This window comes from Panicum virgatum, chromosome 7K, assembly GCF_016808335.1.
Source record: "Panicum virgatum strain AP13 chromosome 7K, P.virgatum_v5, whole genome shotgun sequence".
In the NCBI taxonomy this organism is placed as follows: domain Eukaryota; kingdom Viridiplantae; phylum Streptophyta; class Magnoliopsida; order Poales; family Poaceae; genus Panicum; species Panicum virgatum.
Genome location: NC_053142.1, coordinates 47,864,535 through 47,891,421, shown reverse-complemented (window position 1 = coordinate 47,891,421; position 26,887 = coordinate 47,864,535). Strand labels below are relative to the sequence as shown.

Below are 26,887 nucleotides of genomic sequence, written 5' to 3'. Positions count from 1 at the left end.
CGATGGTGTGGCAGTATTGGCACGCGCAGCACGCGGTCGACTGATCGCCCGGTACGCGTCCGGGCCGGGGTCCTCTGCCAGGCGACGCGGTTGCGTTGCAATGCCGGGGCGGCGAGCGGGTGATCTCGCCGGCACGGATCGAGAACGGGCACCGCGTGGGCGGGCGCGCTGCCCACGCACTCGGCGCTGCCGGGCGGGGCAGCCGGCGGTAGCTGCCGAGCGGCATTGGTCACGGTGCACCGTGCACGGCTCTGCTTCGTACACTCCCTGTACGCTGCCATGGCTCGTCAGGATTGCTTGTGATAAGGTTGTTCCGCTGGCGACCAATGCGCTCTCCGAACCGTCCGCCCGGCGGGTCCTCAACAGCTGAACACAGGCGATGGCGAGTTGTGTCCACATCATTTTGACACGGGATGATGACCGTGCCCGGGCCCCTGAAATCATTCCACGCGAGGAAGTCTCGCTACCGGCTGCCCTAGGTACTCGTCACGTGAACGAATTACTAGAGATCGATCTGGTGGTGGCGCAGGACGCATGAGCAAAAGAAGCTCAGGTCCGGACGTGACGCGTGACGGCATCAGTAACTCCGGCTTCTTCCCATCCGTCGGTCGCGCTGCCGCCACGGGCGACGCGGGCGCGGACGACTTGCGCGCGTGTCCGGTGAACTGATCTCAGCCCACAGCCCCAGCGCTCCCCGGTGCCCGACGGTACGAGCCGGCCAGTATCGCCGGCCAACACACGCACCGCGCCCTGGCCGACGCAGTAAAAGTGATCGAGGTGCTAGTATATTTGCATAAACCCATTCACAGGTCATACATAAAACATATTCTCGAAAGCAGGAAGAAGAATCCGGTGCCAGCGGCAACAAGCACTTTGGCCGCCGAGCATCAATTCATCCGTGTCGTGGCCACGTATGCCGGCGCCTCCTTTAATTTGCATTGTCTCCCTGTTTTGTTTTAGACCTGGCAGTTGGCATCACCACCATTTTTTTCCCCTCCTTGTGGCGACAGGCCACAGCTAGGGACGACGACGTGACGCCACCACGCCCTGGCCTCTCTACATGAGAAATCAGAGCCCTCCTCTCCGTATCATCAGCTCCTCCTCACGTCGCTAATAAAAATCGCGCACACGCTTCGATCCGTCTATCCGTATTGTTTGTTGCGTTCTCGTTGGTCCAGCGTCAAAGGCATGCCACGCAGAATGCCTACCGGCCGGCCGGCGTGTCAGTACCTGGCAGCACGGCGGCCCGCCGTCGAGTGCGCGTTCCCTTTCATCTCACTGTACGTCTCGCTGCTGTTGCACCGATTGGCACGTTTCACCAGCTCGGAAAAGCGCCAACGCATGCAAGGCACTGCACAGTGTGACCCTTGGTCCCTGCGCTTGGGAAGGAGACGTCGAGAGGGGCTGAATTGACTCCTGAAAAATGACGGGAACACGTCACATAGCGACCGCACAAGCTCATCCGCTTCATAATGGAAAGGACAAGCGTTTGTATTTACATGTCCTATTAAGTTTATTCTAAATTATTTTTTAAAGTTTTACACATAGAAAAATATAGCAACAACCATACTATCCAACATATGCACTGTAAACTTATACTCCATGATAGATTCAGTTAAACAAATCTAGTATTATAATATTATTATTTTTCTCTATAAATTTAGTTAAAGTTTGTCAAATTTAATTTAGGACAAACCACCTAAAACAGAGGAGTATATAGCCATTCATGTATTGCTACTAACAACAACGAGCAGAATTTTAAAAAAAATTGTAAAATATAATACAAATATTCACGTCGTCTGTGATTACTAAAAATTAAAACAATCAACCTGATGAATATGGAATTAAAAAATACGTGATATTCCATCATACTACTGCGTGCTCTCCACACATGCCTCTTTCACCGTCGCTTTTCTACATGTTGTCGTCATCAATGCAACCCCGTGGATTGCCCGTCGCCCGAAAGCGATTTGGAAGAAAGGGATCCTTCGCCGCACAGCTCCCTCGTGCTCGATCGCCGAGAGCGATGAACAGTGGTGTCGTTTTTTTTTTGTCACCGGCCACCACCGCACGCGCCTCTTTCGCCGTCGCTTTTGTGCCGTTAAATCCCGCGCCCCCTCCCCGCCGGCCGAGCAACGATCAACGGAGCACGGCCATGGCGTGGTGAGTGGACGGGTGCGCTCGCGCGGCCACGCGCTTACACAAACGTGCAAGGGATGCCGTCACGTTCGCTATATGTTAGAAATCTAGGCAATTTTCGGTATATTTTAATTCCAAAATTAAATGTATAAACTAGCAATATTTCTATGACTTTAAGGAGTAAAATAAAACATGTGAACATGTTTATACTTATCACACATATAAGCATAAACAATATAAATAACCAAAGTTTCAGGGAGTACCCTAAAGCGGGGCCGTTGCCGGAGGCATTGGCTGCGCTGTTACCAACTGGAGTAGACATCTACTCGGTTGGCCTCAGTCGAAGTAGTCGAACTAAATCGGTGCAGGAAGAAGTTCGCAGTGCAGTCCCACGAACGGTCACCAAGATGTAGTCGACGTAGTCGTTCGGCCACCAGAATGTAGTCGACGTAGTCGTTCGGCTCGTCCACCAGGAAGTAGTCGTACAATCGGGCAAAGCCTTAGTATTTTTGAGCAGTCACGCTAAAGCGTTACCCAAAAACCTGATTGCCCGCCTATCCCGTGCAGGATCTCAAGGCGAGCAAGGTTTCGGAGGCCTGCTCACGCTAATTCTGTGCGCGCAGAAATTAGCGTTGGGGAACTCAGTTGTTGCAACTGGAGAGGGAGAAGAGAGGAGCCGAGTTGCCTCAGTGCTCTGGTGCAGGATGGATGAGGGGAATGGCACTCCTTATATAGTGACTCAGGTGCTCAGGTTCGTTGAACCTGGACACCATCAGAGTCATTTAGGTGATGCGGTTATGGCCATTAATTACAGATTTAATTGCACGTTTAATCGCACGATTAATTGCTGTCAACGGCAAAATAGCCATCACATCACACCGCGCCGCGCCGCGCCGCGCCGCGCCACGCCGCACCGCACCGCACCGCACCGCCCGTCCGGCCGGCCGCGCCGCGCCGCGCCTCGCCTCGGCCTCGGCCTCGGCCTCGGCCACGGCCACGGCCACGGCCACGGCCCGGCCCGGCCCGGCCCGGCCCGGCCCGGCTCGGCGAGGCGAGCAAGCGCGCGCGCGTGTGGTTCACCGTCCTCCTCTTACCGGCTTCACAAGTGGTGTACAAGAAGTCCACCTTTTAAGTCGGTTGAGATCCTCCTCAATTCCCGGTACGGAATTAAACATTGATTCCCTAGCATTAATAGTGGGCTTTAAATTCTTTTAATGCTTTAGAATAAATGGGCCAAGCCCATTACTCCAACAATCCCCACCAAGAAATTTAAGCCACACTAGAAATACCCTCATTCTCTCATTGATATACCAGTATTCGACAGAGACTGTTAAGTTGAACTTCCATCTAGGACAAAGGCTACACTTATTCACAACTGTGCAATGGACTATGCCTTGAATTGCCAGTTTTGTGCAAACAAGTTTGACCAGAGCCCTACACTGGTACTAGGCTGCAAAAGCATCCCCGCGGTTTGGAGCTTATAAGTCATACTCCAGGCCCTTCATGAGTTTCTAGAGAATACCCAATTCTCATAGACCATGACCAGTGGTCAAACTCATATAGTTGTGTTCCTTTCAGATGTTCTGTAGGACAACATCTTTGTTTCAAGAAAACAACTCATTTGTTTAAAAGAAACCACCTGGCACACATTAAGGTATAGACCAACCTGCCATACAGATTAGAAGAGAAATGCACCTTATACACGGAATGAGCCCTTTTCACAAAGGTTCTCTTCTCACAGTCAGACTTTAGTTTGTTTCACCATCCTAATTCACGGGATCTCCGATCACATAGGACAGGTTTCCACTATAGAATGACTCACGTGGGTCTCAAGCCCAATTCCATAGATGCATTGTCTATCACATTTCGTGAAAGACCCTTTGTAAACTGATCTGCCAGATTTTTAGCCGTCTGAACATAGTCCAGGGCTATAACTCCGGAGTTTCTCAATTTTCTGACAGATTTCAACCGCCTTTTCACATGTCTAGATGACTTCATGTTATCCTTTGAACTATTCACCTTGACAATTACCGTTTGATTGTCACAGTTCATTAGGATTGCCGGTAACGGTTTTTCAACTATCGGCAAGTCCATAAGGAGCTCACGAAGCCACTCAGCCTCAACAGTGGCGGTATCTAATGCTGTGAGTTCTGCTTCCATAGTTGACCTCGTTAAGATGGTCTGCTTGCAAGACTTCCAGGAAACAGCTCCACCACCAAGTGTAAACACATATCCACTTGTGGCATTTATCTCATCAGCATCAGAAATCCAATTTGAATCACTATACCCTTCTAGTACCCTTGGGTACCCGGTGTAGTGAATTCCATAGTTCATTGTCCCCTTCAGATAGCGCATTACTCTTTCAAGACCCTTCCAATGATCATCTCCCGGGTTTGAAACAAACCGGCTCAGTTTGCTTACAGCAAACGAGATATCAGGTCTTGTAGCGCTCGCTAAATACATTAATGAACCAATGATCTGAGAATATCTCAACTGATCTCGCATTATCCTTTTGTTCTTTCTAAGAATTAAACTGGCATCATATGGTGTTGAGACAGGTTTATAGTCACTATAACCAAAGCGACTTAACACCTTCTCCACATAGTGAGACTGTGTAAGAATCACCCCACCATTGATCTCTTTTACCAGCTTTATATTAAGGATAACATCAGCTTCTCCCAGATCCTTCATCTCAAAATTTTGAGATAAAAACTCTTTGACTTCCTTAATCACATTAAGGCTAGTGCCAAAGATCAGTATGTCATCCACATACAAGCACAAAATCACTCCTTCAGCCCCACCATAGCGATAGTACACACATCTGTCAGCTTCGTTCACAACAAAGCCGGCAGAGGTCAAAGTTCTATCAAACTTTTCATGCCACTGCTTAGGCGCTTGCTTGAGACCATATAAAGATTTTAACAACTTACAAACCATTCCTTCTTGACCCTTTGATACAAACCCATCCGGCTGATCCATATAGATCTCCTCTTCTAACTCTCCATTGAGGAAAGCCGTCTTAACGTCCATCTGATGAACGAGAAGACCATAAGAGGCTGCCAAGGAAAGTAACACTCGAATTGTGGTCAATCGGGCAACTGGTGAATAAGTGTCAAAGAAATCTTCTCCTTCTTTTTGTGTATAACCCTTGGCCACAAGCCTAGCCTTGTACTTTTCAATAGTACCATCTGGCCTAAGCTTTTTCTTGAACACCCACTTGCATCCAACCGGTTTACATCCATAAGGACGTTCAACGACCTCCCAGGTTCCATTAGACATAATAGAATCCATCTCACTCCTTACTGCTTCCTTCCAATAGTCAGCATCAGGAGATGAATATGCCTCTTCAATGGTTCTGGGTGTATCATCTATGAGGTATACAATGAAATCATCACCAAAAGACTTTACAGTCCTTTGTCTCTTGCTCTTTCTCGGAGCATCATTGTTATCCTCCTCAGAATTTTCTACAAGTGTATGTTCATTGTGTTCTATCGGCTCAGCAGAGCCATCATCCTTGATGAACTCTTGCCTAGATGAACTTGTTTCATCTCTCATGGGAAAAATGTTTTCAAAAAATGTAGCATCTCTGGACTCCATTATAGTACCAACATGCATGTCAGGTACTCCAGATTTCACTATTAAAAATCTATATCCAACGCTGTGAATAGCATAACCTAGAAAGATACAATCCACAGTTTTAGGTCCAAGCTTACGTTTCTTGGTTATTGGCACACTCACTTTTGCCAAACAACCCCATGTACGTAAGTATGACAGTGTTGGCCTTTTCTTCTCCCATTCCTCGAAAGGAGTTATCTCTTTATTCTTTGTAGGAACACGGTTTAGGACATGACATGCAGTCAATATAGCCTCACCCCACCATTCCTTGGAAAGTCCCGCTGTATCTAACATGGCGTTAACCAAATCCGTTAGAGTGCGGTTCTTTCTTTCGGCAACCCCATTTGACTGAGGTGAATAGGGAGGCGTCCTCTCATGAATAATACCATGTTCCTCGCAGAATAAAGTAAATAAGTTTGAGAAATACTCGCCACCACGATCTGACCTAACTCTTTTGATCTTTCTCTCAAGTTGGTTTTCTACTTCAGCTTTATAGATTTTAAAGTAGTGTAAAGCTTCATCTTTTGACTTCAACAAATAGATGTAACAAAATCTAGTACTATCATCAATCAAAGTCATGAAATATTTTTTACCACCTTTTGTCAACACTCCATTCATTTCGCACAAATCGGAATGAATTAATTCTAAGGGTGCCAAGCTCCTTGCCTCCGCGATCTTATGAGGCTTACGAGTTTGTTTTGATTCAACACATACATGACACTTAGAATTTTTGACAAAAGTGAACTTTGGAATTAAGCTCAAATTAGCTAAGCGCATCATACAACCAAAATTAACGTGACAAAGCCTCGAATGCCAAACATTTGTTTCATCAACGTTAATAACATTGTATGCAATTTTATTACAAACATCTGACAAAGAAAGACGGAACAAACCTCCGCTTTCATAACCTTTTCCAACAAAAGTACCAAACTTAGACAAGATACATTTATTGGACTCAAAGACTAATTTGAAACCATCTCTACACAGTAGAGAGCCGCTGACTAAATTCTTCTTGATGGTGGGGACATGCTGCACGTTCTTCAGCTGCACGGTCTTCCCCGAAGTAAACTTCAGATTTACCGTACCAACACCAAGAACACGCGCATGTGATCCGTTCCCCATCAGCAAGGAGGAAGTCCCGCCGGTCTGGTAAGAAGAGAACAAAGAAGCATCAGCACAAACATGAATATTAGCACCAGTATCAACCCACCACTCGGGTGAACCAAAGACTGAAAGAACAGTAGGTAATAAATTACCGTACCCCGAAGTTCCTCCAGGCTCGCTAATAACCATGTTGGCGGAGTTGTTGCCTTTGCGGTTCGGACACTTTGCAGCAAAGTGATCCGTACTAGCGCACACATAGCAAGCTCCCGTCTTCTTCTTCTTCTTAAAAGTGGTTGTCTTCTTAGTCTTTGGTTGGTTCTGCGGTGGCTTTTTCTTGTTCTTGTTGGAGTTGTTCTTCTGAACAAGATTGGCACTTGAAGCACCAACAACTCCTTTCCCACGTATGTCCTTTGCTCTCGCCTTCTCCTCAACATCAAGAGTCCCTATGAGTCCATCTATTGTGAACTCCTGTCTCTTATGTTTTAGAGAAGTAGCAAAGTCCCTCCAAGAAGGTGGCAGCTTAGAGATTATACCTCCAGCCACAAACTTATTGGGTAACACACATGGGGACTCTTTGCTGCAATTTTTGAGATCTTTTGCCAGAGTATGTATTTCATGAGCCTGTTCCACTACAGAACGGTCTTCGACCATCCTGTACTCAAGGAACTGCTCCATGATATACAACTCACTCCCGGCGTCAGATACTCCATATTGAGCCTCAAGAGCATCCCACAAAGCTTTGCCAGTTGGCAGCCGGATATAAGAATCCACCAGGTTATCACCGAGAACACTAATGATCAAGCCTCGAAAGAGGATATCAGCCTCATCGAACGCACTCCCTTCCTCTGGAGAGAATTGTTCAGGCTTACCCTCTTTCACATGGATCACTCTCGATAATGTTAACCACAGTATAAGCCGCTCTTGCCAACGTTTGTAATTTGAACCATCAAAAGGTGATGGTTTGATTGATGCAGCAAAGCTAGATACCGAAAGCCTATTAACATAATCAGGTTTTTGGATTGTTAGAAATCTAGGCAATTTTCGGTATATTTTAATTCCAAAATTAAATGTATAAACTAGCAATATTTCTATGACTTTAAGGAGTAAAATAAAACATGTGAACATGTTTATACTTATCACACATATAAGCATAAACAATATAAATAACCAAAGTTTCAGGGAGTACCCTAAAGCGGGGCCGTTGCCGGAGGCATTGGCTGCGCTGTTACCAACTGGAGTAGACATCTACTCGGTTGGCCTCAGTCGAAGTAGTCGAACTAAATCGGTGCAGGAAGAAGTTCGCAGTGCAGTCCCACGAACGGTCACCAAGATGTAGTCGACGTAGTCGTTCGGCCACCAGAATGTAGTCGACGTAGTCGTTCGGCTCGTCCACCAGGAAGTAGTCGTACAATCGGGCAAAGCCTTAGTATTTTTGAGCAGTCACGCTAAAGCGTTACCCAAAAACCTGATTGCCCGCCTATCCCGTGCAGGATCTCAAGGCGAGCAAGGTTTCGGAGGCCTGCTCACGCTAATTCTGTGCGCGCAGAAATTAGCGTTGGGGAACTCAGTTGTTGCAACTGGAGAGGGAGAAGAGAGGAGCCGAGTTGCCTCAGTGCTCTGGTGCAGGATGGATGAGGGGAATGGCACTCCTTATATAGTGACTCAGGTGCTCAGGTTCGTTGAACCTGGACACCATCAGAGTCATTTAGGTGATGCGGTTATGGCCATTAATTACAGATTTAATTGCACGTTTAATCGCACGATTAATTGCTGTCAACGGCAAAATAGCCATCGCACCGCACCCACCGCACCGGCCGGCCGGCCGGCCGGCCGGCCGCGCCGCGCCTCGGCCTCGGCCACGGCCACGGCCCGGCGAGGCGAGCGAGCGCGCGCGCGCGTGTGGTTCACCGTCCTCCTCTTACCGGCTTCACAAGTGGTGTACAAGAAGTCCACCTTTTAAGTCGGTTGAGATCCTCCTCAATTCCCGGTACGGAATTAAACATTGATTCCCTAGCATTAATAGTGGGCTTTAAATTCTTTTAATGCTTTAGAATAAATGGGCCAAGCCCATTACTCCAACACTATAAGTAACCGAAAAAGACTTTGTGTTACTGCTGCTCATCGTGATGACGTGGAATAATATTTTTTATAGAATGGTGATAGTGTAGTGGAATGTCATGTCACAAGCTTATCCCTAAACAAACCTTCCGCATTGCAGTGATCGCTCTTTAGCAGCTCAGCTCAGCTCCTAATTCAGGATGCATTATTTTGCCTAATAAGCTTCGCCCCAGTCACCATCATGGGCGCTCACCTCCACTAACACGCTCTTAGCTCCGAATATTGTTTACAGTTACCACAAGTTTATCTACAAAACATTTGTAAAATAAAAAAAATACGCGGGAACCATGTATCCTTCTAGAAAACCGGTATGCGCATTTTGAAAACATATTTACCCCTTAGTGCCAGAATGCATGAACAAATTAAAATTGTTGTTGTTGTTGGCAAGGAATAAAATAAAATAAAATAAAATATCGCCTCACCCCGTCACATGTGGCTGCAACGCCTGTCTAGACACATCGCGCATCAAGGCCGTCAGAACCTGATCAGATGCTCGTAATTCCCCCGGTTTGGCCTGTGTTTGGTTAGGGGTGAAAAAATTTTGATTGCAGCTTTAACTACTAATTATAGGTATTAAATTAAATCTAATTATAAAAACACCTCCACAACTCACCCTGCAAATAGGTTGGAAACTAAACTATATCCACACCACGAGAAATTATATAAACTCACTCCATCCCAAACCACCACCACCACACACCAATCCAACCCAAATATTTGAGCTCATAATGTAATAATTATTAACCAAACTATGATTACAACCCAATAAAAACCTGTTTCTCATAAAAAATTATAGTATAGATCTTGTCACACTGTTTTGCACAGAGTAGCTGCCAATTATACTGAGTCCTCTCAAAAAATTTCGGTCAATTTTAATTAAATTTTATAGTGTGAACGCGAGGTTTTAATTCCAGAGTCCGGCTCTTGACATGTGCCCACATGTAGGTCTAGCCACACTGTTTTGCACAGAGTAGCTGACAGTCATATTGAGGCCCCGTTTGGCACGGCTCTTCCCGCGGCTCCGCCAGCAGCTCCACTAGGAGCCATGCCAAACAGACGAATGGGAACCGGCTTCACATGTGAAGCCCTTGCTGGAGCCACCGACGGCTTACACAGGCGACGTGAAGCCAGTGCAACGAGGCTCCGCGCGGCTCCGGGAGCTGACATCGCCCTTCATTCCACGACTGCCCCTCCCCTAACCCTCCAAGGCCCGACAGCGGCCGGCGGCCGGCGGCGCGAAGCAGTGCGCGCGGCTTGGACGGGGCGGAGACGGCCGGAGCGCGCGCCAGCGGCGGGGCGGGGCGGGGCGGGGCAGGGCGGAGGCCGCTGGAGGAGGAAGAAGGGCGTGCGGCGGTGAGCTCGCCGTGAGGGAGGAAGAAGGGCGTGCGGCGGTGAGCTGGAGGCCGGCCGAGCTCCGCCCAGGGACATGTCCCGCCCGCCGGCTTGCTCCACCCGCCCGCTCGCCGACCACCGCCTGCTCCGCCCGGCGGCCGTGGGGAGGAGGATGCCGGCGGCGGCGCAACGGAGATCGGGAGGCGGCGGCGTAGCGGAGATCGGGAGGCGGAGCGGACAAGAGAGATGGACGATTGGATAACGAGGAGAGGAGGAAAAAAAAGAAAAGAGGGAGGGAAAAAGAAAAAGAGAGGGAAAAGGAAAAAAAGAAAATGTAAAAGAAAGATATAGGGCATATTGAACAAATTATTATTATGAGAAGACAAATTATTATTACCTAACTAATATTTCTATTTATTTATTTATTTTCACATGACTTCAAGGTTTAAACTCGATACAAACATATATAATTTAGTACACAAACATGTCAAATAGCAAAGGGCATATTGGACATTTCACATGTTCTATCCATTCATAAAAATCAGCATGAAGCCGTTTTGCCAAACGCTTTACAAAACGGCTCCAGCTCCGCTAGAGAAGCCGCTCCACCAGAGAAGCCGGAGCCGGAGCCGTTTTTAGTGGAGCCGGAGCCCTGCCAAACAGGCCCTGAGTCATCTCCAACAAATTTCGTTCAATTTCGATAAAATTTTATAGTGTGAATGCGAGGTTTTAATTTCAGGGTCCGGCTCTTGATATGTGGCTCATGTGTAGGTCTAGCCACACTGCTATGCACAGAGTAGCAGCCAGTCATACTGAGTCATCTCCAACAAATTTCGGTCAATTTCGATAAAATTTTATAGTGTAAACGCGAGATTTTAATTTCAGGGTCCGCCTCTTGACATGGGGCCCACGTGTAGGTCTATCCACACTGCTTTGCACAGAGTAGCTGCCAGTTATACTGAGTCATCTCCAACAAATTTCGGTCAATTTCAATAAAATTTAATAGTGTGAACGCGAGATTTTAATTCCAGGGTCCGACTCTATACAAAAAATCCAATCCAATCCAACCCGTATTTATATAGAACATGCTCCACCCCACCCCATTAACTAATATAACCCATTTCAATCCATCCAAATACACTCCATGTCAAAATCTAACCCATTAAACCCATTTGAACCCACACCGTTTGCAGGGTGATCCACAACCATGGGTATTGTAGCAATATTGTACCTAATGAGGTCTTTGACCGCATGATTTGACGATAATTAGAGCATGGTCACTGTAGTATTACTGTATCTAATCATATATTAATTAGGCTCATTAGATTCGACTCACAAAGTTGCATCCATCTCTAAAATTTTTTTACAAATAGACTACATTTAATACTCCATGCATTCAAAATTCTCATTTCGGCGAATTTTTACTGTTACAACCGGGCGGCGGGGCGGGCCCCGGCGGCCGGCCACCCCGAATGGTGGGTAAGGTGACCTGGTGGTGCACGGTACCCTCTCCCTCGCCGTCCAACGAAGCTATAAATTCCGCCCAATCGCCGCACCGGCCCGACCATCTAAACGCGAAAAGCTCCCCCAAACGGCAGGAAGCAGCAGCAGCAGGCAGGACTCATCCTCAGTCTCCGTCTCTGAATCCCCCCGAAATCCTCTCCAGTTCTCCGGCCCCGGGCAAGTCTCTGCCGAGTGTGCCTCGATCCGATTGGTGGACGGAGTCCTGAACCGAGGTTTGAAGGTGGGTGGTGTCTCGTGATTTCCCCTAGGAGTCTGCGCCTTGCGTCGCGTGATTTTAGCCTGGTTTTCGGGGAGAAAAAGGACGGGTTTATTTTGTTTATTTTTTGGGGCTCTAGCTCCCTGATTGCTCGATCGCCCTTGGCGATTTGGTGGCTTGAGGGGGGTGGGATTCCGTGTCGGTTCCCGCGGGTAGCGTGGCGAATTTCGTATTTGCTCGCTCAGATTGTTTCAGAGGAACACGCTTTCCCCTCTCCAAAATCGCCGCAAATCCTTCGATTTGGTGGCGACTTTTGCCCTTCGCGAAGCGTTTCCGCATAATAGAAGCGTTGAGATAACTTTTGGGATGAACTAACTGTTTAGAATCCTCTGATTCTGCAGTGTTGCCTGCCTCGCCGGAGTTTTCCTCTTACCAGCGACCGAATCGGCTCAAAAGTTCATGGGATCGTGGGGATACTGGAAAGTTGTGTGAGATCGACGAGCGGGAACCGTGAATTCCTAGGAGGGCTGCGGCGATCCGGCTGCACGGCTGCATGAACTGTTTCGAGAACCTGGGACTCAACTCGAACTCGAACCACTACGTCGCCTGCCTCCTCATCTTCCTGCTGCATTTCTCCCCTCAGTTGTTAAATCCGTCAAATTCTAATTCAAGTAGTACTCGTCAAGGAGAAGAACAGAGCTGCACAGATGGCGAACAACAGTAAGTTTCTTACTTCTCCGGGAGCTCTCTTAGAATTTTGGGCTTATAGTTGACAGACGATTTTTCTTCCAATTTTAAGCTCAAAAGGAAAATATATCCTCTATCAATGCGAATTACTAAGGCTACTCATGTGAAGAATCAATATGTAGAATTTTAATTGCTTGTGGATCTGTTCTTGTTTATTTTATGAGACGATGGTTGTTGGGCTGTTGATTAGGTATACATTTGGTGGATCACATGCCCTTTATGGTAATTTTGTGGCAAATTAGAATTTCTCCACCTGAACTTAGCTTCTGATATTGGTTAAAAAAAACTTATTTTGATAACCCAAAAGATTCGAGGTTCCTATGGTTGTTGGGAGGTGCTGCATGGACCCGATGAAAGGGCCATGAACCATGAAGTCCCATATTCATTTGTCGGTGGTAGGAAGGGAAAAAATAAAGAATACTAATAGCTGTCCATACTTTACACTCATTATACTAATATCTCACGCAAGAGGGGACCAACCACTTGGAAGCTTCTAGGATTTGACCTATTAGCTCATGGCAAGAACAAGTCCATGTCCATGTGGATTTGTAGACTCCTGTGTTCTTTTTTAAATAATAAGGATTGAAGAGACTTGGAGAAGTAAAGTAATTTCTCTGACAAGCCTACCAATGGTCTTACAACACAGGAATTTTAGTTAATATTGACTTGCCACAAAATCTGATTACAGGAAAAGCATATACCGTGAAGTGATTCTATGTTCCTGTTAAGTGCCATGCTTTATTCCATGCATGTGCGACCCACATCATTGTCATGCATACAGACATGGATAGACTAGTCTATGATGATGTTGGCTAGCTGATGTGGTTTGTTTTATTGTTCACTGTCCTCAGGTGCAACAATTTGCATGTAGTTGATACATTCTCGGTACATATATGCTTGGTGGCCATTAAAGGGGCTGTTTTTTAAGTGTCCTGAAGCATATCCGATACAAGGGTTTCTGCCAGAGTTTTCTACCACAATCCTACCAAGCACTTTGTAATGCCAAGGCAAACATTAGCCACAAGACATACCATGCTTCTTTCCCTTTAGATTAATTGCCCATATCTCATCCAAATGCAAGTTAGAAGAGTGTACCAATGACTAATGACCTTGTGTCCTGTCCATGTAGTGCCCCTTATGACCTGCTTGTGGTTGTAGATGATTATGCATACTTCAATGGACAATCTATAGTTTCTAATTTATATGCTATGAAAATGTTGGAAGAGTCAAGAGTGGTACGCCAGCATCCACAATTAATACAGACTGAGAACACTACTCAGGCCTCACCTAAATTTGGAGGGATACACGAAAATCTTAAATTGTCCTGTCTTACCTCACCATCATTGTTCTGAGACAGGGGAACATGCCTCACTACTAACCTCCATGGTGGAGGGGGGTAGAGGAGGGTTGATGTGAGAAGAACAGGCGATATCGGCAATTTCACCACTTGGTAGGCTTCTTTTATGTTACTTATGTATGAACTGGTCTTTTATCATTTGGAGGTAGAAACTCCCCCTTTCTGCTCTACGGAGCAAACTATCTGTCTTAACGCAGAACCCCACCAGACAAGCAACCATCCAATTGCATCAAATTCTGTAGAAAATTGAACCTGAACCTGTTTGCATGTCATCTAAATGGAGATGAGAATTCTTAAGTTTCTCATATGGATATAGTCAGAAGAGCAGAGGCCATCCACCTTTATTCCTTGTGGTTTATGTGTCCAAATGGTGGTACTTCGGGAATAATGAGTTTTACTAGAAATGTATTTGAAACTTATTTCTCCTTATCAATATGTGATAAATATATGTAAACTTATACTTATGAACATATTTTGTATTACCCTTACTGAGATAAAACATTCTCTTTGGCCTTCGCATCAGGTTCATATGGTGAAAATGTTAGGAGAAAGTCTCACACACCATCTGCTATTGTTATTGGTGGTGGATTCGCAGGGCTTGCTGCTGCTGATGCGCTCAGGAACGCGTCATTCCAGGTATTGTTTAATGTTAATTATGGTCATGTTCTCACATTGGTGGTGCAATGGCGACCTTTGTATTTCTTTGATGAAAATGATATGAACCTTTTATGATGCATTTCAATTGTTACGATGCATTCCAGGTTATTCTTCTGGAATCCCGTGATAGGATAGGTGGCAGAGTTCACACTGACTACTCTTTTGGGTTTCCTGTCGATTTGGGAGCATCTTGGTGAGTTCCATTCTTTTCCTTTTAACTTCCAACAGAAGTTTATTTTGAAGGAATGTTATGAACAGTTTTTTCTTCATCTTTTTTATAAATCAGGCTTCATGGTGTCTGTGAAGAAAATCCCTTAGCACCAATAATTGGAAGGCTTGGACTTCCATTGTATCGCACGAGTGGAGATGATTCTGTTCTGTTTGATCATGATTTGGAGAGGTAAAGCTTTGCATCTGGGCTGTTTTATAAATACTTTGAGAGATGATGGAACTGAATGATGGGAGCTAACTTGTTCTATTGCCCTTTTCAGTTATGCACTCTATGACACTAATGGGCATCAAGTACCACAAGAGTTAGTAGAAAAGATAGGGAAGGTGTTTGAGGCCATACTGGAAGAGGTATTCCCTCCTTTCAATCAGTGGTGCGCTGGTGCCTGTTGATTTTAGGTAGTTTCTTTTATCTGATTTATCCACCCATGTGCAGACTGGCAAATTGAGGGAACAAACCAATGGAGATATGTCTATTGCAAAAGCCATCACAATTGTTATGGATAGAAATCCGCACTTGAGGTTTGTACTATCCAATTTCTGCCTTTCTCCAGTGGTTAGCACAAACATACTTGTCTTTTTAACTGCGTTCTTTATGTGTTTACACTTCACAACAGGCAAGAAGGGATTGCTCATGAAGTTCTTCAATGGTATTTGTGCCGAATGGAAGGTTGGTTTGCTACTGACGCTGATTCAATATCACTAAAGGGTTGGGACCAGGTATGTTCTCCCCACTTAGTAGCTGTAGTGGCCAGTATACTTGCACATGATGAAATTGCTGTGCTTTTATGTATGACACGCTTATGGGGTGCAGGAGGTGCTGCTTCCAGGTGGCCATGGCCTCATGGTTCGTGGATATCGTCCGGTTATAAATACTCTGGCAAAAGGCTTAGATATACGCCTCAACCACAAGTATGCATATGTCATTTTCTTATTCATTTGCTAAGCAATTGTTGCAGTTTCATCTGCCATTCCTTTAGTACTGATCCTTCTATTTTCTTTAGGGTTGTTGAAATTGTTCGCCACAAGAACAGGGTAGAGGTTACTGTAAGCAGTGGTAAAACATTTGTTGCTGATGCTGCAGTAGTTGCTGTTCCGTTGGGTGTTCTGAAAGCAAACACTATTAAATTTGAGCCGAGATTGCCAGAGTGGAAGGAAGAAGCAGTTAGAGAACTTTCGGTTGGAATTGAGAACAAAATTGTTCTTCACTTCAGCCAGGTTTTCTGGCCTAGCGTGGAGTTCCTTGGGGTCGTTTCCTCCAGCACGTACGGATGTAGCTATTTCCTTAACCTTCACAAGGCAACAGGCTACCCTGTTCTCGTTTACATGCCTGCTGGTCGCCTTGCTCGTGACATCGAAAAGATGTCTGACGAGACAGCTGCCCAATTTGCCTTCTCCCAGTTAAAGAAGATCCTTCCCAATGCAGCTGAGCCGGTTAGTTTGTGAACATTATCCTCAATTGCAACAATTAAAGAATCCTGCTAGAGCATTTCTAACGGCCATGTTTCTTAAAATTTGTTGCAGATAAATTACTTGGTGTCACACTGGGGCTCAGATGAGAACACACTCGGTTCCTACACGTTTGACGGAGTGAATAAGCCCCGTGACCTGTACGAGAAGCTGCGCATCCCTGTGGACAACCTGTTCTTTGCAGGGGAGGCCACAAGTGTGAAGTACACTGGCACAGTGCACGGCGCCTTCTCCACTGGTCTCATGGCATCTGAGGAGTTAAAGATGCGGGTTCTGGAGCGGTTCAGGGAGCTGGACATGTTGGAGATGTGCCACCCTGCCATGGGCGAGGACAGCCCTGTCTCTGTCCCACTGCTCATCTCTCGGCTCTAAGCGGATCAGCAGTTGTTTATGGGGTTAACACCTGCGAGTATGTCGGACATCCCACTGATTGCTCAAGGGAGGCAGTATAAGGAGAAAGAATCTCCTCTTGCTTCTCCTCTGCATGAGGCATGTGTTGACATCACTTGTGCGGTGTGCTATATTAATCTTATATGTTTGGGAACCCATACGTATATTGGGGTCTGTGTTTGATCAAGTAACACGAGCGGGCCATCTTTGTAGAAGATGCCTTATGTATGATGAACACTGTAATACACATACTATGTTTGGAGTGAAGTGGTTGACTGGCTGATATCTCTCTGCCGCCCATTGCTGGCTCTGAGGTCAGATGATATGTTTGAACTTGCCATTTTTGTTGCACATTGGATTGCTGAAGCTTAATTTCCATATATGCATTCAGCATTCTCCAGTACCAACTGGAACTAGTTGGGACTTGGTTATGATGGCAGGTTAAGCAAATTCCTAAAGTTGAAGTATGTACGTGGGTGCTTATAAAAAAAACCCGGCAAATCATGTACGCTGGGTTAAATCTTCGGAAGAAAGTTCATTTTTTTGAAGGAGGAAGTTCAGTTCTGATAAAAGCAAAGGTATCATTCCTAAGCGACAGGTATTTTTTTTACTATACAATAGAAACATGACGTCCAGTCCAAATCGGATATACTGAAGCTGGCAACTTCCTGATCACAGCTTGTTTCTGAGGGTAAAGGGCTTCCAGCAATAGCTACTGACATTGACTGATCACTATTCATTACAACTTGACCCTTTTCCCCCTTGATGTACAGGAATCCGATTTTTATCACACTGCGCGCCTACTGGGTTACTGGCGTTCGATGTCATCACGTCTACTCCTCTCAAACGTATGTGGCCTTGGGTTGCCTGCTAATCCTAAACATTCCAAATGGCCACCAACCAAATGTACCATTACCGAAATTATCCACGTTCTGTTCTATAAATGACATCTACTGTTCAGTGATTCTGAATTAACAGCTGCTACAAGTTTTCATGTGGATGGAAACGATATGAAGCAGGCAAAGGAAATAATTGACACGATTAGGTCTCAACATTTGAACATGGACACTCCAGAACTGTGTTCTGGGTGTTCAGAAGATTTGATGGATCTGTTGGAAAATAACGTGTATGCAAGCAGCCTGGCGATACAGTACGGAAGAGCAGCAATCCACCGGCTAGAGACGAGCAATGTCCAAATCCCAAAGGGCAGTTGCAGTTACATAAATAGGGACAGGGTAACTCCTTGCAATTAATCTCCAAAAGCAGTTGAAAGGAGCCTTGCCCTCCCCATGAGGATACTGTAACACCTGACTCGCGGACAGTCCGCTCGAGGCTGGCGGACAGTCCGCGAGGCATCGCCAGATATTTATCTGGACGGATGTGGGACCCGCTGGTCAGTTCTCTCTTCCTTCTCATTTCGTCCAGAGCCGAGCGAAGCTCGACCGCTCGCCTCGACGTCGCCCCCTCCCCTCGATCTCCCCCCTCCGGCCATCCTAACTCGATTCCTTGCGTGAGTACTTTCCCTAGCCCCTCCTCCACTTTCCCAAACCTCCACACCGGCTCCTCACGGCCGGAATCCTTCCCACCACCGCCGGACGCCATTGGAGGTGTTGAAGCTTAGTTCCACCGCCGATCCGCCTCTCCGGTCGTCCTCCGCTCGAACCGACCGTGGGAATGAATTCGTGGTGAGTTCCTTGTGCTTCCCAGTCTTTTTCCCCTTTCATGGCGCGTCGCCGGCGCCGGAGCACGGCCGCCGCCGTCGCTGCCGCCTTTGCTGCCGCCTGGGGCGAGGGTCAGAGGTTAGGTATCGCGGACGGTCCGCCTGGGAGGCGCGGACGGTCCGCCGGTCAGGTTAGTTTTTGTCCAGAGACGATGTTGCCTCTGGTTGTTTGTGCAGGATTTACTGCGGACAGTCCGCTATGGGGGAGCGGACGGTCCGCCGTTGAGGTTTGAATTTGTTCCAGAGACGATGTCGTCTCTGGAGGTTCGCAGGGGTGAACTGCGGACGGTCCGCCACTTGGGCGCGGACAGTCCGCAGTAGAGTCTAGGAAATTGTCCAGAGACGTTTTCGTCTCTGGTGGATTGAGTACTTGAACTGCGGACGGTCCGCCAGGGGTGGCCGGACAGTCCGCAGGTAGAATGGGAAAGAGTTCCAGAAACGTTGTTGCCTCTGACGGGTTGGTAGAATAGTACGGCGGACAGTCCGCCACTTGAGCGCGGACAGTCCGCAGGGTATTTCAGTTAAAGTAAACTAGTTACGTTTTTGGGCTGCACTCATTTATTTCATATGCATACGTGTAGCATCCGCTTCTGAGGGCGCCGTCTTTGAGGTGATCGCGGCACCACAAGAGCAGACGACGCGAGCCCAAGAAGAGAGGTGTGAGCACCCGGCCCAAGGCCCGTCTGACCCCAGTGTTGAGCAGCAGACACAAGGCAAGCCCCGGTGCACATCCTAGTATTTTAAATTATGACACCTATGTATGTTTCTACTACTTGTGCATTAAGTTCAGGAATTATTTAGAACCCTAGTTGCATGATCCATAGGATTCCCTGAGTTGTACTAGTATGTATAGGACGATAGAAGTGCTATGCTTAATGATTCCGGTAGAAGACGAGTGGTCTCCTGCGCTCGCGAGATGTAGGATGTTAGGAGTCGAGTAATTTCCGGTTACTCGCGATATATATATATATATATATATATATATATATATATATATATATATATATATATATATATATATATATATATATATATATATATATATATTCATATTCCAGTACATGAGTTATTGATGTTGATATGGAAAATTGAGACCGGACGGGGAATGATGAGAATGTTTAGGGATGGCAGCAGGACAGGGTTTCTGGGTGCCTTAGCCCCGTCTGTGTCGTTTAAGGACCGGTCGTTGTGCCAGTGTTGATCGGGGATTGAATTGTACTAACCGCATGCAGGGAGTAGGAGGTAGTCGAAACCGGTAAGCCTAGTACTGCCTTGTTTCGAAAGTACATGACTCCATCTCACCTCCTGGGGTAGTCGAGTAGTCGCAGAGAAATGGGGATGCATGTATTACTTTTGGTGGTCTCATGTTGAGCTCGGCTGACCATATGATGGTGGGGCGGTCCTGTAGTTCAAGGCGGGGAGGGGAAGGGTTGGTGCGTGTTGTCCGACGGGGCTTATACGTGCCGTGTTGGTTAGGTTCACCTTGTAAGGTTAAATCGGATCGATTCGCCGTGTCTCGCGGTTATGAGGGCCTTGATCTCTTTGTCACCTCGTAAAAATGATTTAGGAGTGTTAGTGATAAATGATGGAACTATTTTGAACCATTATTGTATTGCTCCAACATGATTGAGTAGATATGCCAACATTAGATGTGGGTCTTTCCATATAAAACTTGTGGCTAAAATATTGAAAGTAAGGATTCATCCCTAGATGCTTTTTCTGCAAAAATTAACCACCAGCCAAAAGCCTTGCATGTCTAGCTATGTGGGCTAAGTTATACCCACTGGTCGGGTAAGCCTTGCTGAGTATTAGAATACTCAGGGTTTGTTGCCAACATTATTTCAGGACACGCAGATATAGACTTCTGCCCTTGCTGCGCCAAGTTCATCCGCCGGGATGCAGAGAGATGGGAGGTCGTGGAGCCAGATGTTTAGTTAGGAATCTCTCTAGGCACACTTGTGGTAGTTATATAGGCCCTTTCCTTTAGTTGGACCTGGATTTCAGAAATGCGAAGTTTGTAAATTATGTAGTTGTTCAAACTTGGTTTGTAAAACTTAAGGTGAAGTCCTATGTATATTAGTTGTATTTTCAATTTTGGTGTCGTGCTTGTACCATCTGCGCCCACCTTCGCGTGGGACTATCGGTGATGTTTCGATCGGGACGTGGGTTGCGAAAGGATCGCCAAATTAAGCCGTTAAGCTAATGAGTCTGATGTGTTCAAATGACGGCCATTACGCTTAATTAGAGTTTTAATTTGGCGGTTCCGTCACAGATACCTCGCTAGACCACTCTATTAAAAATTCAGAATGAAGATATCGGATCGACAATTGTCTCTCCATCCTAGGCCGTTTTCGGTTATTTCGAGGGCATTTGCTGTGAATTTTGTATACCGACACGCGAAATGAACATTTCTGAATTTTTTTTGTTGCGTGAAAGAAAATTTTATTTGAGAGTTCAGGGGCACACTCTCTCTTAATGAAAAACGTGCTCAGTTACAGTCGTGAAAAAAAGAGTTCAGGGCACAGAGTCTGAATTGGGACAACCTTCCTGAAGGCAATGCAAGGCTTTCCATTCTTCAGCCCCATTGGCTCAACATTTTTCGGATCATAGATGTCATGATAGAAACGCAATGTGGCACTCCGGGCACTGCCATGATCACTCAAGCTAGGTCGATATCATCTCGAGCCTCAACTCTCAACCCGCTTGCTGTTGCCTCCAAACATTCATTTTCAAAACCGGCCGGTTTCCAGTTAAGCTTCTTCTAATCGGTGTGAGTGTGACCGCAGGAAGCATCAACGGCAAAGATGTGGAAGCTGACACTGTGGCACTATAAAAGCACCCCAAGACAAACCTCCCATAGCGAGCTACCCCCAAGACAAACCTCCCATAGCGAGCTACCAGCCTACCACAGAGCTTCCATGTCCATGTACCAGAGCTAGCCTAGCCAGCTCAGTGAGGCATTGCTCGCGCTGAGCATGGCGAAGGCTCAGCTCATCGCCCGGTTCGCCGTCGAGGTCGCGCCGTCGTCGATCCTCATCATGCGCCGCTCCCGAGGGTGCTGGACGCTATAGCGGAGGACGAGAAGGAGGCGGCCGCCGCCGTGGAGCTGTCGTCCTACGCGCTGCTGCGCACCAGGGCTACTCGCCGAAACTTGAGCCACACTGCCACGGAGGTCGGCAAGCCCTCGGTGCGCGGCGAGAGGTGCCCCGTAGCCGGCAGCCCCTTGCCGCCGCACGCCGAGGAGCTGGCCGTCCTCGCCTAGCCGGCCGGCGCAGAAACTCCGGGAGGACTCCAAACAAATTCGGTAGGGAGGTTAATCGTATTCATAATGTGTGCGCGGATTGAATTGAACTTTTTCTAGTTACTAGGTTGATGACTGTGCGTTGCTACAGGAAAATATTTTTTTATTAGCATCAATCTTTGTTATATAAAATATGTGTAATACATGTAGCAATTGAGGCATGTGCATGCACATGCATGTTTGAAAAATATATATTTTATAGCATACCAAATATGCATGCAAAAACATCTAAATAAACTCAAGGTTATATTGTATACACATAGTATACAAAATCAATTCCCTTACAGTTATATAAAACATGTGTAATACAGTTATATAAAACGGGTGTCGCGGATCCACGGTGCGGGCTGGGGTGGCAATGGCACCGCTGCGGGATGGCAGCCTGAACCAGGCGGCGAAGCCTCTCTCACTCACCCGCCGCATCGGGCCGTTCCAGGGTCCGGCTCAACGCGCACCTCGCGGAGGTCGCGGAGTCGACGTGCCGGCGGTGTAGGCCAGCGGCAGCGGGAGACGACGACGTACGGGCCGGTGGTGCAGTTTAGGACTTTAGAAAGCGATGAACGAATGCGCACAGATGATGGGACGGTGGCGGACTGGTGGGTGATGTTGGGGGGATTGCGCTTCTTGCGGTCTGCCGTTCCTACGGCTGTAGATGGATCGGACGTCTCTAGATGACTCGGCAGAACCACGATTACCAGGAGGTGGGCTGGAGAGGGATCGTACGTAGCGGGGGCAACGGGCTGCCGTTCCTGCGCCTGTCGAAAGCATCGGACGGCTGCATATTTCCTGCGGCAGACTGACGAAACGCGAGAAGCAGACTGATGAATTGACGGACGAGTCGCCCATTCGGCCTTCGTAGGAGTAGAGATAAACGGAATTGCGTTGTACGTCGACAAGTATCGTACAAGCTCGAACATGTAACGTTGTTCTCTGTGTTGTAGCATACTGCCACAGTATATGAAAGCTAATGAAATGGTTCTTACTTCTTAGTTTGTGCTACTAATTACTTTCCAAGAACAAGGCCCACATCACATGGGCCCCTTGACACCCATATTCTGTTTGCTTCTTTTGGTACGCATGCTTCTGCTCGGATTCGAAAGCAACACTGCAAGCAACAAGAAAGATGGTCGATGCCAGCACGCATATCACGATGACTTGTGTATCGGCGTATCAGCATGTCAATACATGGGTGCAAAAAGTTCAGTACCTGGAGAATGGAGTTCTATCACGGTGTACCGTCGCACTAGCAGTCTAGCACGCATACACTTGCATTGGCTACTTGGTTTTTACTCTCATCTTTTTCGAGGATCTAGAAAGATGGCGCCAACAGTAGAAGCTCAGGTTCCCGCGAAAACAAAGCTCCCAGATCCGCGCTCCACAACCCGTCAAACCAGAGCGTCCACGGTCACGCAACGATTCCCACACCCAAAACAAATCCAAACGATCCCAAACTTTCCGGTCATCCCTCCTCACCCGCAGCCGGTGGGCCCGCCCGCCACGAAAATTTTTCACGTTTGTTGCAAATTCAGGATATTGATGATACAGTTAATAATTAGGCAAAAAGGGCAGGAAGAATCCATTCCTTGCGCAATCGGGGAAGCAGCACTGAATTGATGTACTCAAGATATTTAAGCAATCGGGGAAGCTATCAACAGGTGTCTCTACTGACTTCATCATGTTTTAGTGACAGCGACGATAAGTGCCTTGCATGCTGTTTCGCAAAAAAAAAAAGTGCCTTGCATGCTGGCCACGGGCCACCACATGCACCAACAAATTAGAAGGCTGCATGCATATAAAATGGAAAATTTAGAAGCAGCAGCAGGCGTTTTCTTTGTAAAATCGACGTGATTTCGAATTTTCATATCTTCGCATTGAAAATGTTTTCAAGTGAAACGAGCGCGGCACTGTTCACTGTTTGACGGAGGGCCTCCTTAGATCGAGGATCGATTTAGGAAGACTTGGAGAGTTCTTTTACAAAATTTGACGCGCCTGGGTGGCTGATTCTCGACGGCAGATCAGCCGCGATCAGACGGTCGTGAAATGGAGGCGACGTCCCACCCAGGTTTTTTTTCCCAACGAGACACCCCAAACCGGAGCACTCCGGTTCCGGTAAACCGGACCGGTTTCACCAGAAACCGGTAGAAACCGATCAAATCCCAGTACAAATTCAAATCGTCCGGCGCATTTGGGAACCGACCGGTATACCGGTCGGTTTGACCGGTAACCGATCAAATTCAATTTTTTTTCTTTTTTGGTTTAAATTCAAATGCCGGCAAAGTATACTAAATAAATGTTTGTATAACATATTTTAATTTAAATGAACCCTCCAACTCTTTTTTGTACTACTTTTACATTGTATTTGTATACTTTTGTATTCACGTTTTTTTGTTTAACTTCAAATCCCAGCAAACTATACTAAATGAACGAATTTTTGAGAAAATTTGACACCATTAAATTTGTCGCACCTTTAAGTATTTTTAGGAATTTTTTCATTTTTTTGAATTTAAATTTAAATTTTAAATTTGGCCCGGTTTGGTACCGGCCCAAACCGGAACCGGGCCGGACCGGTTCCCACCGGTGAACCCTGGTCCCACCCCGAAAATAGAGTCTTTCCGATACCCCCCGTCTCCTCCGCCCCGCTCCGCCCCCGCCCCTCCCCTCCCGTGCCGCCGTGCTCCGTGACTGGGGTTCGGATCCAAATTGCGACCGCCGCGCCCCAATCGAGGTCGTTGAGCCCTCGCCGGCGCCGGCGATGGCGTCCGCCCTCCTCGCCGGCCGGAGCGGGGCGCACCACCACAGCTGGGGGGAGGGGCGGGCCCCGCTGTCGCCCATACCGCCCAACCCTAGCCCCAACCACCACCCCGTCCCCCCGCGCGGCGACGGGTCCAAGGCGCGGGCGGCGGCGGCGGCCTCGACGGCGGTCGGGTACGTCACCTTCAAGCCGGCGTCCCTGGGCCACCGCGAGGCCCGCGCGCTCCGGGACCGCCTCGCCGGCGAGCTCGGCCAGGTCCGCGCCCTCCTCTCCCGCATCGACGCATGGCAGGTGCAGCGGCAGGAGCAGAGCCACCCGCCGCGCCGGGAGCTCCCTCCCGCGGCGCCGGCGAAGCTCCCGGGCGCGATGCGGAAGCGGTGCGGTCAGATCCTCACCAAGTTGCGGAAGGACAAGCGGAGCGTGTGGTTCAACGCGCCCGTGGAGGTCGAGCGCCTCGGGCTCCACGACTACCACACCGTCATCAAGAGACCCATGGACCTCGGCACCGTGAAGGAGAACCTCGCCGCCGGGAGGTACGCCTCGCACGACGCCTTCGCAGCCGACGTCCGCCTCACCTTCTCCAACGCGCTGCGGTACAACCCGGTGGGGCATGAGGTTCACACTTTCGCTGGCGCCCTCCTCGCGTCCTTCGAGAAGATGTACAAAGAGGCAGTCGCTTGGTTCAAGGAAGAGTGCAAGCGCCTTGAGCCGCCAAAGCCAGTGCCAGCCGAATTGCCACCTCCCCCGATAATTGAGGCGAAGGTGAAGCCGAAGACAGGGAGCGGGAAGATGCGGAAGCCAAAGGCGAGGGAGACTAACAAGAGGGAGATGAGCCTGGATGAGAAGAACATGTTGAGGCTGGGCCTTGAGAGCTTGCCTGAAGAGAAGATGCATAATGTGCTGCAAATTGTGAGGAAGAGGAACAACAACCCGGAGGTGCTTGGGGATGAGATCGAGCTGGATATTGATGAGATGGACATTGAGACGCAGTGGGAGCTTGATCGATTCGTCACCAACTTCAACAAGGCCCTCAAGAAGAGTCAGCGAACTGCAATGGTGAATGGAGGCATTGCTGATGTCGCAAGTGCTGCCGTAGCTGAGGATGACACTGCACCAGTGAACAGTGTGGCTACATTGGTTGGCAATGATGATGCGGTAATGACAATTGGAGCATCAGGTTTTGTTTTTGGTTTTAGTCAATGAATGAATTGGGATCTCATGCTAGTCTGTTCTTTTATGTTGTTTATAGGAGAGCGGGAACCCTATGAAGAGCACTAAATTAGCCGAACAAGTTGATGAGTATGTAGATATTGGGGATGAGATGCCAACAGCCACTTACCAGTCAATGGAGATCGAGAAGGATGCTGAAGTTGCAAGTGGCTTCAGTGGCTCTGGCAGTGGCTCCTCATCATCCAGTGGTTCTGGCAGCGGTTCCTCATCATCCAGTGGTATGATCAACCACCTTTTCGTACATAAAAAAGATCCAACTTCCTCATGAACCGAGTTTTGACAAAAAAAAAAATGTTTTGCCGCCTTTTACAGTTTCGGAGTCTGGGAGCTCAGGGGACAGTGCCTCAGGAGCTGGGAATGCTCACTCTTTGGCTTAGGGGAGGTTGTTGTAACCATAGGGAATTCAAGGGTTTCAATTGTGCGAGTTCATGTTCTTGAGTGATCTGGGTAGAGTTAGAGGAATTGTAGGTATTCTGTAAGCTGTTCTTCTGAGATGTGGGTGTCAGTTTCGGTTTAGTAGTTAACGCAGTTAATAGATAACAGATGGGCTTTGTGAGTATCTGATGGCACAGCTCGAGACGTGTATATAAGAAGGTGGAAGCTGGATGGTATGGGGGCCTTTATAGTAGATTAGTAGTTGAACCCTCCTATTGATTATGAAGGTGGCTAGACCTAGTATCTGTTATTTGTATTACGGTTGTTCTGGTGGAGCTCTCTTTATGGAGTTGATTATCGATGAGTTGGGCATGTCATTAAGTATGGTAAAGTAACAACACAGTATCTTTGTTTCGCGATGACTATGATTAAGTTATTCATCATTTTGGATAGACCAGCACTGAGATAAGTTTCAGTGGACTTGCAGATCTGTGTTGGCTTCTGCCTTCTTTGTGAAAATTGTCCCCTCAGATATCAACAAATGCATGCTCTGCTTTATTGTCTAACACAAAGCAGTGAATTTGTCTGTTATTGTTTGGTAACTTCAGAATTTGTTGTCTGCTGTAGGAATT

At 47.4% G+C, this 26,887-nt stretch overlaps 2 protein-coding genes across 3 annotated transcripts; both read left to right on the top strand.

The window, feature by feature from the left end:
* Positions 1–11,846: 11,846 nt before the first annotated feature.
* On the top strand, positions 11,847–17,217 carry LOC120641827 (polyamine oxidase 3-like). Its single transcript, XM_039918090.1, has 11 exons — positions 11,847–12,052; positions 12,430–12,748; positions 14,656–14,768; positions 14,894–14,982; positions 15,076–15,189; positions 15,281–15,368; positions 15,454–15,539; positions 15,635–15,737; positions 15,832–15,929; positions 16,022–16,451; positions 16,542–17,217. The coding sequence occupies exons 2-11, from the start codon at positions 12,736–12,738 to the stop codon at positions 16,857–16,859; spliced, it is 1,452 nt and encodes a 483-aa protein (XP_039774024.1). The 5' UTR covers positions 11,847–12,052; positions 12,430–12,735; the 3' UTR covers positions 16,860–17,217.
* Positions 17,218–24,537: 7,320 nt separating this feature from the next.
* Positions 24,538–26,712, top strand: LOC120641826 (transcription factor GTE7-like). Of its 2 annotated transcripts, none has more exons than XM_039918089.1 (3): positions 24,538–25,805; positions 25,900–26,068; positions 26,193–26,712. In XM_039918089.1, the coding sequence occupies exons 1-3, from the start codon at positions 24,651–24,653 to the stop codon at positions 26,255–26,257; spliced, it is 1,389 nt and encodes a 462-aa protein (XP_039774023.1). In that variant the 5' UTR covers positions 24,538–24,650; the 3' UTR covers positions 26,258–26,712. The 2 variants fall into 2 exon arrangements, with proteins under 2 accessions (XP_039774023.1, XP_039774022.1); XM_039918088.1 differs by having other exon boundaries at positions 24,539–25,805; positions 25,900–26,098.
* The last annotated feature ends 175 nt before the right edge of the window (positions 26,713–26,887 follow it).